Here is a 13167-nt window from a genome sequence, read left to right on the forward strand (position 1 = left end):
TAGTGTTCTCCCCTCATCCCCTGAGCCATTCATCTCATCACTGAAGGAAATGAGGTTATTTGTGCATGATGTGCCCTCACCAAATCCATGCAGGGTGTGCTCCTAGTTGCTTTCATGTCCTTGGGTACAACTTTGGGGGGGATTTTCTTTGATAGAAAGAAAGCAGAGAGCAGAGATGAGGCTGACTGGCCTGTAGCTCCTTGGACACTCCATCTTGAACATGTGCACTACCATTGGCATTTTGCAGTTTGCAGGCACATTCCCCAGTCATTGTGACACATCAAAAAGGACAGAGTGGCCTGACAGTGACCCTGGTCATGAGCTTCAGTGGTCCTTTTGCTTTTACTTTGGTTCCACCACTGTTTTATGCAAATGATCTTTGCCTTTGTGGTTACCATTGCATCTCTTGCTGTAGATTGGGTGCGCCAACTTCTTCGGCCTGTCTGGTGATTGGATAGTTTGTAGACTGAGCCTCAACTGACTGACTCTGATTACATTATGTGGTGCTAGACTGAGTTTATGACAATTCTTTCATTAAACACTATTTTGGATGCAAATCACAAATTTTGCCATTCCCAAGTTATCTTTCAAATAAAATGTCAAGTCCAAGGAATAGTGTAGGATGGAGCAGTTAATACCCTATCAGAACAGCTGCATAAATAATTAAGCACAACATATGCAAAGGAATCTTTGTTTTACTCTCAGCATTTTACTTTGGAGTCAGTTGAACCAAAGGTTCATGAGACTTAATCTCATGGCAGAAGTAATCTGCTCGCTGTGGGTAACTCTGTTTCCAAATATTCTTATCTGAAACAATGACAGTAGGTGGAGTCCAGATTAGTAATATGAAGCCTAAATATATGTGTTGGTTTGTAAGTGCAAGTGTATGTCTAAGGTCTCATTACAGGCTTTGCTAACTGGGGGGTGATTTGTCTCATCCGGGGGTTAGAAACCTACTGACTGGTCCCACAGTTACTCACCAATCAGTCCATCTGCTGTTGCCAAGACCTTGGTATCCTGTAATAGCAATTTGCTTTCAGGTAGACACCTACAGTAAGGGTGTGTTAATCTAGTGCTAAAGCCCTATGCTCTAAGTTTAAGCATTCTAGCAGAAGTTTTGTTACTACATTAATTGCTGTTGACAGAAGCTGCCTTTCTCATAATATTTTTCTACCTATGTTTTAGAGAATTAATGGGTAGGGGCTGCAGAGAACAAAGAAAATATTGCGTGGGATGTAACAAGGCCTGATTTCCTACATAGATGCATCTCTCGCTGTATTACTTTGTGATGAAACTCCCACTGCTCAGGCTTGTGGTTCTGTCTTCTGCTCGGCTTCTTGCACCAGTGGTGCAAACTGTGCCCTCCCGCCAGCTGGCTGAGCTGGTCAAAGTCTCATCTCTCAAGAGCCTTGTCCCTCAAATGTGTTTGGAAATTGAAAGCCTTTCTTAAGATATTTCTACAGGAGATGCAGACAATTCATGCCAAAGATAGATGCAGTAATGGAAATACAGTTCTTCAATGCTTCGTGTATGAAGAGGGAAGGAGATTCAGAGGTATTTTTGGGTGTTATTGATTTCGTCTTGAAACAGGTCTGAATAGTATCCTAGGAGTATATCCCCCTTCTCTGTTTTTTCAGTCCATTTTTCTTACTAACGGCTATAAAGTTATAAATTAAAACCTCAACAATAAATAAAATCCCTCAGATATTATATAGAGTTAGTACTAGGAAACTTTTTAGGATTGTCTCAGGCAGCTTTTCAGAAAACCTTTTGTTCTCTAGTGTGCAGTCCTGCTTTTCAAGTACTGCAACATTGTGCATATTAGAAATTAGAAGTTAAGATAAACTGAAAGCTGGACAAAAGCTTCTACAAGAGTCTGTTTGAACCCGAAAAGCCTACCATTGCAGTTGCTGCTTGGAATGAAGATATGTCAGTGGGATTTCCTTTTGGAGTTGTTCAGTGAAATCAATTCAAAATGATACTTTACAACTGATTTTATTGGTTCCTGATCAGAAACTTTGTATAAAACCGGGTAAGAACTTGTTAACTTTTGCTTTTTGGATTGTAAACACCTCAGAAAAAGGATGACATGCAAAATGTTTACTTTAGTTGTTGATGTAACTGGGTTTCTCTGTCAGAGCTGTTCTTGAGCTCTTTCAGCTTTGAATAATGAAGGAATAATGCGTTGCAAAATATACCTAATTATAGTTCCACAATATTCAGTTGTCATTACTTCAATTACTTATGTTCCAGTCACTGTAAATTAAAGGTGATAATGTGATGAATAAAGAGGTAGTAAAGATGTCTACTTTGGCATTACATGTACTTTTTCCAGGGGTGAAGTAGGGAGCTAGGGAAAAAAGCTTTATCCAGAGAACTGTTCTGAAAGTATTAAACAACATTTCTCCCTTCTCTCCAGAAGCATTTTCCATTTGCATGATAGTAGATTTTTTTTAATGTACCCTTTGTTAGTTCAAAATAGAGCATGATCTGTGTATTCTGGATTGCCTGTTGTTTTAACTTCATGTGACAGCTTCATTTGGAGCTGTTCAAGTTGTCCAGAATTTCCCAGTGACTATATGTGAAGGTGGTGCTGCCCCACCTCATGGTCCTGCAAACCTGGTAGATCTTAGGCTCTAGTGTACATGCCTTAAACTTCACAAACTGAATAGGAAATAGAATTTGGACCCTTGTACCCAGAAATGAATGGTTCTTTTTCACCTAGCAAAAACATTTGAAAGGTCTAATGTCATCCTTAACTAGACGCTTTTGATATTTTAAAGATAGCGGTGGTATGCAAAAATATTCAGTTTTATTGTAATGTTATATTTTTTTGCATGTTATTTGATCATATGTTCATTTTGTTTGAATTATTTACCCTTATTCTGTGTGCTGATGGATTGCTGCTATTTACATTATGCACAAAATAGTGATTTTTTGAGCTTGGGAAAGATCATCTTAAATAACATTAAAGGTCGTTGCATTTTTGTCAGTTAATTTCAAGATGAGGCTTACTAAAAAGTTTTCCTGCTCTGGCTGAGTGTGAAGTCCTTGAGAGTTATTTTTGCAAATTGCTGGCCTAAAATATTGGGATTTTTTTGTTTACTATCTCCTTATACTTTTTTCTTTGCATAATATATTTCAGTCAACTTTCAGGGTGTACTAGATAGCGACACTAAAGACTAATCTTTTAGATTAGTCATTAGACTTAATCTTTTCATTTTTTCCCCCACTTGTGTGTGACTTTAATTAGAATTTTATTACGTTTGAAACAGTTAAGCTGGGCAGCCTTTTTCATTATAGATGGCCATGTATTGGTTCAAGAATGCATAGTCATTCCCATAATAATTTAACAAGGTTTTGAACTGTTTAAGACAGATATTTTGCTTCAGAAGCCTGAAATGTGGTTCTTATAAGACTGTTAATATTTTGTAGAGCTTCAGTAGCCCTTGAGGTTGATAGAAGCAGCTTTGCGGACTTACCAAGCCCTGGTCCGTGTTCCAGGGTTTGCCCGTGTGTGTTCATGCTCTGACAAGGACAGGCCTCTGATTCTGCATTTGGAAACTGCACCTGTGGTTGCGCATGGGGAATGGTTATTTTTGCCACATGCTTGTGTGCGTTGTAGTTCATCTTGATGACATTTTAATCCGTATGTAATCACCTGATGAAGTGGGCTTTTTTTTACTGAAGGAAAGATAAGGGCGTTGGGTCAATCAGCCAGTTCCAAAGTGCTGGCCTATTAGGGCATGATGATTACATATGAGATAAATAAATGAACTGGTGAAAATGCCTTGTTTATTTGGCAACATACTGTTTTATTTCCCATTACTGTATTCAGATAATGAAATAATTTAAGAAGTTATAAAGGTTAGCATAAATATTTGCATAGCTGGTGGAATCTTGATTAGCTTTGACTGACAAAGGCTCCTCTAATCCTTTGAAAACTTCTAGAGAAGTAGGTTATGCTGCACTCAAAATGAGGAGCCCACCTCGTGCTGGAAGGCAGTATAGTAATTAGCATGTTCGTTTTGGCCTTTGGTATTTTCTTTGGGGTTTTATTTTGGTTGTTTGTTGTTGGGCTTTTTTGGTGGTAGTTTTTAAGCGATGCTGTGCTCCCGTAGTTGAGGTGCACAGAATTACAAAGGCATTAATAAAGTAGTTTTGTTTGTTTGGTATTTTTTTTCATTTGTTTGCCTTCGGATAGGTTTCAACTGGATCTTTTCAGTGTAAATAAGAAATTTAAAATCATTTGTGTCTAAGGTAGAATAGATCTTATTGTCCAGTTCCTCACTATAGATTTCTGTGACGAAACCTGAGAGATGCTTTACCACATATAATAGTAACATGTATCAACTTTTATAACCTATTCAAACATCAAATATGGAGTTGGGCCTCTGTTTATTGGAGATAACAGCTCTTGGGGGACGGCAGTTTGGGGTTTTTTTACAACTATTCTATGGGAAGTTACAATAGCAAAGAATAAGCTATGTAAATATTGGCTGATCCATTGTAACAGTATCTTATTCTGTCTAACAGCAAACATGAGGTCTGCGTCAGAAGAGCCAGTCCCATTACATGAAGAATTTATCTATTGTTGTGGAGCTGCTACCCATGTCTTAAAGTGTGGACCCTGGAAAGACCTCTCAAAAGATGAAAGTAAAAATCTGCCCAGGCTCTTATTCATGATTATTCCTGGTAAGGGTCTTTTTTTGTTTAAGTCTAAAAATGCCATGACTGGAAAGTAGATATTCAGTTTAAAAAATAGTTAAGTGGTAGAATTTGGCCTGTGCGTACGGCCAAAAAATCAACAGCATTGCAATGGTGAAATGTCTGTGTTATATTTGATTACTACTGTTATCCGCATTCATAACACTGCTGTAAGGTAAAAGTGAGAACTTAGGATGTCTTCCTCATTTACTCTGTGTTGATGGTTTAATTATAGCATTGCAGGATCTTTTTCCTCCATTACTCTCTTTCCATTTGTTTCATGCGTGTTTAAGTGGTGCTGCAATGTCAACTGTGTGCCAAATGAAAGATGAAATTTACAATATTTGAGGGGAAAATTCTGGATACAGTAGTTTTTTTAAAGTTGGAAGGGTTTTTTATAGTAAATGGTTTTTAACTTAGATGTTTGTACATTAATTTTGTACATCTTTGTACATTAAGCCTCTGGAACTCAAGCAGTGTCATATAGTTCTAAATTGTATTTAAATCTGGTCATCTTAAAGCGAAAGCTCTAAGCTTTCATTTAGCATATGTTAAAATTAATGGAGAAGCCCTGAATTCATTGAAGTCTGCCAGTGAACTGTAGGAGTTCTGCCATTAGCAAAAGTAGAGCTTGAACCCACTCAAGCACAGATATTTTGACTCTTTCACTGTCTTAGAGTTTGCAGATTTCTAATGCTTCCCATAGTTTATTTGAATGTTTCAGAGACTACTGTTTCTTCCCGAAAATTAATGGTGTGAATAATGACTCTTCTGATTATCCAGATTTTTGACTTACTGTTTCTGTTCAAGTACATTCCGTTGCTGTTTACAGGCCAATATGTAGCTTGGTCCTTAGTGGTGAAAGAGAGCACAGGTTCTGGTTTTCAGGTTTTTTGCAGGGTTTTGAAAGGCCCATGAAATATTTTATGGTTGTTTCTTTGGGCACACTAATTTTATGCCCTTGTCTCCTGGAGCTGAATAATAGTGTAACTTTTAAACCAGTGACAGTGAAGTTTAAATTCTTTCCTGAACTGAAGAAATAAGTGTCCTATGATTACATCTTGCTGCTGTTTTGTGGGAACAACTTTTTAAGCCAGATCCCATATAAAGTTACTTGTTAGTGAGACTATATGTATGGATCCAAATCCTCCAGCAGTTTTCCAGGTGTACAAGCCTGATTTGATGCTTTTCAATTGCTGCTTTCTTCCAGTGAAGGCATTTCTGGAAGGCTTAAATGAACAGCTGAGTTAAGTGGTTTTTTCCTCCAACTTCTGGAGCTTTCATCTGCCTTCAGGTTGTGATGCCCTTGCGTTTGGGTTGGTGGTAGAGCCTGTAACCAGGGTAAATATGTAAAGCTGACTTAAATCAGTAGAAAGAATTGTAGGGGAAGAACACAAAAGTAAAACATTAGCATCCAAGGCAAGGTACCTCTGCGAGGCATGCAAGTTAGTCTGCTTGGAGTATACTGGGTTGCACAGACTTAATGGGCTCTATATTCACCATAGGAAACTTTCCATGTGAGAAAATGTAGTGGCAGGGCTGCATGGAGCTTATTTGCAGCAGAACGGTTCTGTGGAGACTTCTTAACAGCATCTCACATTAACTACACAGGTGTCCAGAAACAGCCAACAGTGAAATATTCAGAGTGTTTCTGTCATAGTGTGCAAGCTTTTGCAAACACCCGATGTATGGTTTTGCTTCTTTTTCAGGATTATGGTGGTAACAAACTGCAAGTTCTCTCACTGGGAAAACAATTTAAAAGACACAGTAACCACAATAATGGTATCTTCATTTTTAAGTACCCAAATTCAGTAGTGAATCGAGTTACCCAAGCTCTTAGCTGTGACTGACAGGAAGCTGACAAGGACCTGGCATAACATAATGCAGTTTTGCTTCTCATAAATACTTTTTTTTTTTTTCCCCCTACCGGTATATGCCTCATTTTTAGCCTTCAGGGGAAATTCTGTCTGCCAACATAAAAAACACAGCCTTAAAAGAGATCTGGACATTTGGCTCATCTGGCAACATGTTCGTGTACCTAAGCAGTTAGGATTAGATAGCATTCCCCTCATGCTTTTGTAACTGCCCCAGTAGGAAATGTGGAGCCCTTCTGGAGTCCAGCAATTTTCACACTTGAAAGGCATGTATCCCTGGATGAGATTCTTTATGGAATGAAATAAAGATGGGCAAAAGGATAGTGTGGTACAGGTCAAGGAAAGAAGTATCCAGACAAGGGCAACTCTCGCTCAAAAAGGAGAGGATGCACAGCCAAAGTGTTCAGTGACCTGAACTGAACGTGGTTTTCCTACATGTCATATATTGTTCTGTGTATTAAACTCCTCTGGTACAGACTATTTTTACTTAATGAATTCATGCCTATGATTTTGTTTATATGTGGTCAAACAAAATGGGGTTGGGGAGGTGGATATCGAAGAGAAATAGAGATAAAATTCTCAGCTTCTGCTAGAATCTAATTGTTGCAAGCGAGTTCAAAATAAATCCCATATACTTATTTTCTTTTTGGTTTTTAGTCAAATTTTTTCACAATGGGGAGGATTTCTCTCTGGTCTGACTGATTTTTTTGGAAAAGGAGAGAGAGGGAGGAAGCTGGCTCCAAACCATTCTTCTACTCTGAAACCAATGGCAACAAGGGTTTCATCACCATAAGGGTGGTGAAGCACTGTCCCAGGTTGCCCAGAGAGGTGGTGGATGCCCCATCTCTGGAGACATCCCAGGCCAGGCTGGACGGGGCTCTGAGCAACCTGATCTGGGCGAAGATGTCCCTGCTCATGGCAGGGACTTGGACTAGATGAGCTTTAAGGTCCCTTCCAGCCCAAACTATTATGATTCTGTGATGATTCCCATTAAATGAGGCAGGATTCTGCCTCCTGAACGGTCACTGTGCTTGAAGCAGCTGGAATACAGAACATACAGCAGAGTTCAATCTCATTTACTTACAACAAGCTAATGTTTTTATTAATGGCAGCCTGTGAAAACTGATGATTTTAATAAAGTTTTACTATATTAATTGAAATGTGCACTTTTTGTTCTGTAACATTTTTTCCTTGTGTGAGCAAAACCTCTGTATAGGAGTAATAAGGGGTTTACTGTAGTAATTACTGAGTAAAAAGCCCAGTTTTTCGACAGTCCAGAATATATGTGTATACTTGTTTGCATTTCTTAATATGAATTATTTTCTATTAAAATAGATGAAATTTACTCATGAGTGTAAAATTAAATGTGTACAGTTGAAGGATCAGGTCCATGGTTTTCTGGAAATGTAGGCGTTATGGAAAGGACAGGAATTACTTTTTTTCCTCTTGTGTCATGAAGGTCTGTTTTCCCTTTTGCAGTGTTTGTTTAGTGTAAAATTAGCAGTGAAGTATAAAATCTACTACAGCAATATTTAACATTGCTTGGGTTCATTGGAAACCAGGATCCACAAAGTGTAATGGAATATTTTTTTACTGTTTTAAGAGCATCTGTCTATTTGTGTCTGTGTATTTATGAAACATTTAACTTTGTAAATAAATACAGTGCAAATTTTAAAACCACCGTGCTGTTGAATTTATGAAGTTTAGCTCTTCACCACGTTTTCATTGCAGGAGTGCATTGTAATACCGTAATTCCAGGCTTCATAATTTCTGTTACCATTACTGTAAACTAGGCAGTTTTGAAGCTTAGTTCATGATTGATAATGTATAAAGTAAATAACATTTTTGTGGTAAGGCATGCTGTACAAGTTTTATTCATTAATATACAGAAATAATGTCAGGAATAATGTTCTTTTGCCTCTGTAAAGAGTACTCCCTGTGCTTGCCATGTTTCTTGAGCTGCCTGCTTACAGTTGGATTGCTGCTGGGTTATTGGATCATCTTATTGTTTTACCAACTCATGCAGTGACTTGCTCATGTTTAAGGCCTATGAGGACTTAACCAGACACTTTTTTGAAGTATAAAGATTTAATCTCCTGAGGTAATGCTGTGTGTCATGAGTTGCTCATGATTTTCTGCACAACAGACGGTGAGGATTTGGATTCTAATCTTCTCCTAGGAGTAGTTATACGTACTTACTTCAGCAAGACTGTTGTCACTTAAAGAGTACTTAAATATTTTTCAGCAGTAAAAATAGTGCAAACAATTTGCATGGATTATGACAAGTCTTTAATGTGTTCTCCCTTAAAGTGAGACTGCCTGTTAACTTCAAAGTCTCTGAAGTTCTATTTTTGACTGTAATGTAGGGACTCTGAAAAGCTTTTCATACATTTTCTGGCTTTGTCTTCGTCTGCTGTTTTGATATTTAAAAGTCATCACCCTCAACATTTGCATAAGAAAGGTTGTATTAAGAATCGCTATATAATAATACTTTGGACTTAAACTAATTGTATAGCCCTGAAGCTTAATTCTGCTGTGTTTTGGTTTTATTGGCTCCCATTAAAACATATTTTATAAGCTGTTAATCAGTCACTCTGCTCAGCATTCCCTGGAATGAAAAGTTTTTCAGAGATCTTCTGTTCCCACCGAGACTGAGGGGTTTGCGTAATACTAAAATAATCTATTTCCTTATTGTACAAATTGTGTAAAACATATTTACTCCAATTCTCTTCAATTATGTTTTAGAATGTGTTTCGATTTATACAAAAATTGTGATAAAATGTACTTGCTAGAACATAGTCTGTATGTTGCAACCATCCCTTTGCAAGAACTGCATTGGATAGTAATATGAAGCCCCAATAATCCAAGGGGAAATGGTAGGGACCTGCTATACCATTTAGACACCCACAAGTGTGGGTCAGATGGGATCTACCCAGGGGTGCCAAGGGAGCTGGTGGAGGTGATCACTGAGCCATTTTCCATTATCTATCAGCAATCTTGGCTAACTGGGGAGGTCCCAGTTGACTGGAAGTTTGCTAACATGACTCCCATCTACAAGAAGGGTTGGAAGGAGGATCCAGGGAGCTACAGGCCTGTCAGTCTGATCTCAGTGCCGGGAAAGGTCGTGGAATAGATCATCCTCAGTGACATCATGTGCCGCATATAATATAAGATAACCAAGCGATCAGACCAAGTCAACATGGGTTTTTGAAACGCAGGTCCTGCTTGAGCAACCTGTCTCCTACGACAAGGTCACCTGCTTAGTGGATGAGGGAAAGGCTGTGAATGTTGTGTACTTGGATTTCAGTAAAGCCTTTAACACTATATCCCACAGCATTCTCCTGGAGAAACTGGCAGCTGAAGGCCTGGATGGGGGTACTCTTCACTGAGTAAAGAACTGGCTGGGGTGGTGGGCCCAAGGAGTTGTGGGGAATGGAGCCAAATCCAGTTTGCACTCAGTCACAAGTGGTGTTCCCCAGGGCTCAGTATTGGGGCCAGTTCTGTTTAATCTTGTTATCAATGACCTAGATGAGGGGATTGAGTGAACCCTTAGTAAATTTGCAGATGCCACCAAGTTGGGTGAAAGTGTTGATCTGCTGGAGGGTAGGAAGGCCATACAGAGGGATCTGGACCGGTTGGATCATTGGGCTGAGGCCAATTATATGAGGTTCAACAAGCCCAGGTGCCGGGTCCTGCACTTGGGTCACAACAACCCCAGGCAGCGCTACAGGCTGGGGAAGAGTGGCTGGAAAGTTGCCTGGCAGAGAGGGATCTGGGGGTGTTGAACATGAGGCAGCAGTGTGCCCAGGTGGCCAAGAAGGCCAACAGCATCCTGGCTTGTATCAGCACTAGCATGGCCAGCAGGACCAGAGCAGTGATTGTCCCCCTGTACTTGGCACTGGTGAGGCCCCACCTCGAATCCTGGAGTGTTTTGGGACCCTCACTACAAGAAACACACTGAGGTGCTGGAGATTGTGCAGAGAAGGGCAACAAAGCTGGTGAGGGGTCTGGAGCACAAGTCTGATGAGGAGCAGCTGAGGGAACTGGGGCTGTTCAGCCTGGAGAAAAGGAGGCTGAGGGGAGACCTTATCACTGTCTGCAACTACCTGAAAGGAGGTTGTAGCATGGAGGTGGTTGGTCTCTTCTCCCAAGTAGCAAGTGACAGGATGAGAGGAAATGGCCTCAAGTTGCACCAGGAGAGGTTTAGATTGGATATGAGGAAAAATTTCTTCCCAGGAAGAGTTGTCAGGCATTGGAACAGGCTGCCCAGGGAAGTGGTGGAGTCACCATTCCTGGAGGGGTTTAAAAGATGTGTAGATGAGGTTTTTAGGGACATGGTTTAATGCCAGAGTTAGGTTATAGTTGGATTAGATGATTTTAAGGGTCTCTTCCAACCAAAATGATTCTGTGATTCTGTGGGTCATATCGGCAGAATAGGTTGCTGTATGTAGTTTCTAGCAATCTTGGTGAGAATGCAATCAAGAATCCTATATATTAATCTTGGTACTTAATGTGTAATTAAACCAATAAAAAAGAAGGTAGATCAGAAGTGTTGATATGAAGTGGTTTCGGTGATTTTGGTGTAGACACCACCGAATTACTCAAGGAAGGTCTTTCCATACCTGTTGTGCTCACAGTCACTGACTGAGCTTCAGCAACGACTCTATGAACAAAGGCAAGAACCTGTTCTATCTGAATGTGTTAGGCAGTAAAAGCTGCTTTTTTCCTTTTTCTGGTTTTGTGAGTTGTTTTTGGTGGGGGTTTTTGGTTGGTTTTTTTTTGGACTGAAGAGCACCAGAGCATCAGCAGTAGGAAAAAAATGTTTGTCCAGCCTCACCTCATCTTTACCTCTGCGGTTTTGTCACTGTGAGCCTGGTTATGAGAGCTGTCCTGTGGGGTTTTGGTTTGGCATGGTGTTTGGTGGTTTTAAGTTAGGGTTTTAGGTTTTTTTGTTGGTGGTGTTTTTTTTGTTGTTGCTGTTTTGGTTTGGTTTGGTTTTTTGTGTGTGTTTTCTGTTTTGTGTTTTTTGTTTCGTTTTGTTTTTTGAGGGTCAGGCTAGGTCCATGTCACCTAATTCAGAAAGAGACTCTAAGGCCCAATTTCATTCAACCTAATATTAACCACCTAATTAAGATGTTGAAGTAAGGAACCTAAATTCCTAGGTACTTTGTGTAACTGGTCCTAGGGATGGGCACTGCTGTGAGCATTTCTGCCTGCTGAGGGATTAGGTTGCCCTGAGATGTTATGAAGTCTCCAGCTGTGGGGACAATCAAAGCTTGTCTGGGTGCAGCCCTGGGTGACCTGCTGGAGCTGACTCTGTGTGGGCAGGGGCTGGGCTGGGAGATCTCAGGTGATCCCTTCTGACCTCAGTGATCCTGCCAGTGTGACCCAGGAACTGAACATCCAGGCTCCTTGTCCAGGTGTGGATTCTGACCTGGATCGATTCTGGAGTACCCTCAAAAGATAGTAAAGATAAGTATGTGGATAAACTTAGAGAAATACTTGAGAATTAGCCACTATTTCAAGTTCTGTAATTTGAGTTACCATCTCCTTACCGTCACAGCCATACTGCATGGCAAGTGCCTTAACAATGAAATTGGGTCTGCTGGGTGTTAGGAACCAAATAGAGTTAAAAATTGGTGAGGAATGAATTATATTACTTAAACATAGTATGGAAAGAGTATGCCAGAAGAGGGAGCTGTTTTAAAGAACACAAAAAAATATAGAGATTTTTTGGAAAGCTTGTTGCTGTAGTAGTCATGTATATGTATACCATGTACTAGCAGGCTTCAGGCTCACATCTGTATGCATAGGTAAGCACTGACTGTTCCTCTACTGTATGCACATCGCAAAAAACCCCAGTAGTTTTATAACACCATTCATGTGACAGTGATTGGTTGGTCATGTTGATTGTTTGGGATCATAAAAATGCCTTTTACTTGCATTAAAAGGAGTGAAATAAGGGAAGTCCAGTTAAATCTTGTAGCAAATATAAGGACTGGACTGCTGGGACTTCTGTTCCCAGCCTTTCCACTGGGTTGCTATTCAGGATATGCACAGTCATCCTCACAAATTCTGTACCAAACCACCAAACAAATCTTCGTTCACATTTGCAAAATGTATATAATCTGTCATCCAAGTATCTAAACTAGCATTCAGTTACAATCAGCAATAAATCAACAATAAAAGCCTAGCTGCCTAGAGTGAGACAACAAACACTTCCCCTCCTGGAATGTTTAAATCATTGACCAACTCCATGGGCAGCTCCACTCTTACTGATGGTGTGAAATTCTGATGCCAGGATGTATATCATTGTCTGATTGTACAGCAGTAAATACCCAAAGTACATTGCTGAAAATAACTAATCATAATCAGGTACCTCACGTCTTTATTAAAGGAATCACTCATTTAACTTTGGATTTTGGTGGTTTGAATTAAGTAGTCCTTTTAGATGCAATGAGAATTTTTGGGTTAAAGTCATAGAGTATAATGGCTACATAGGCGATATAGGACTCCTGTTTACACACTAACTTGCACTTTGTTTTTCTTAATCCTGTATCAGATATTTTTGATGACCTGAAGCTGA

General features: G+C 39.7%; 1 protein-coding gene across 1 annotated transcript in view; it reads left to right on the forward strand.

Moving 5' to 3' along the window:
* Positions 1-13167, forward strand: part of LDAH (lipid droplet associated hydrolase) — a gene marked incomplete at both ends in the record, with an annotated part of 121600 nt that overhangs the window by 10443 nt on the left and 97990 nt on the right. Inside the window, one exon of the mRNA XM_080342319.1 lies at positions 4537-4695. Within this exon, the coding sequence (XP_080198445.1) occupies positions 4537-4695 (159 nt within the window). The remainder of the gene's footprint in view (positions 1-4536; positions 4696-13167) is intronic.

This window comes from Nesoenas mayeri (assembly GCF_963082525.1).
Source record: "Nesoenas mayeri genome assembly, chromosome: 3".
Lineage (NCBI taxonomy): Eukaryota > Metazoa > Chordata > Aves > Columbiformes > Columbidae > Nesoenas > Nesoenas mayeri.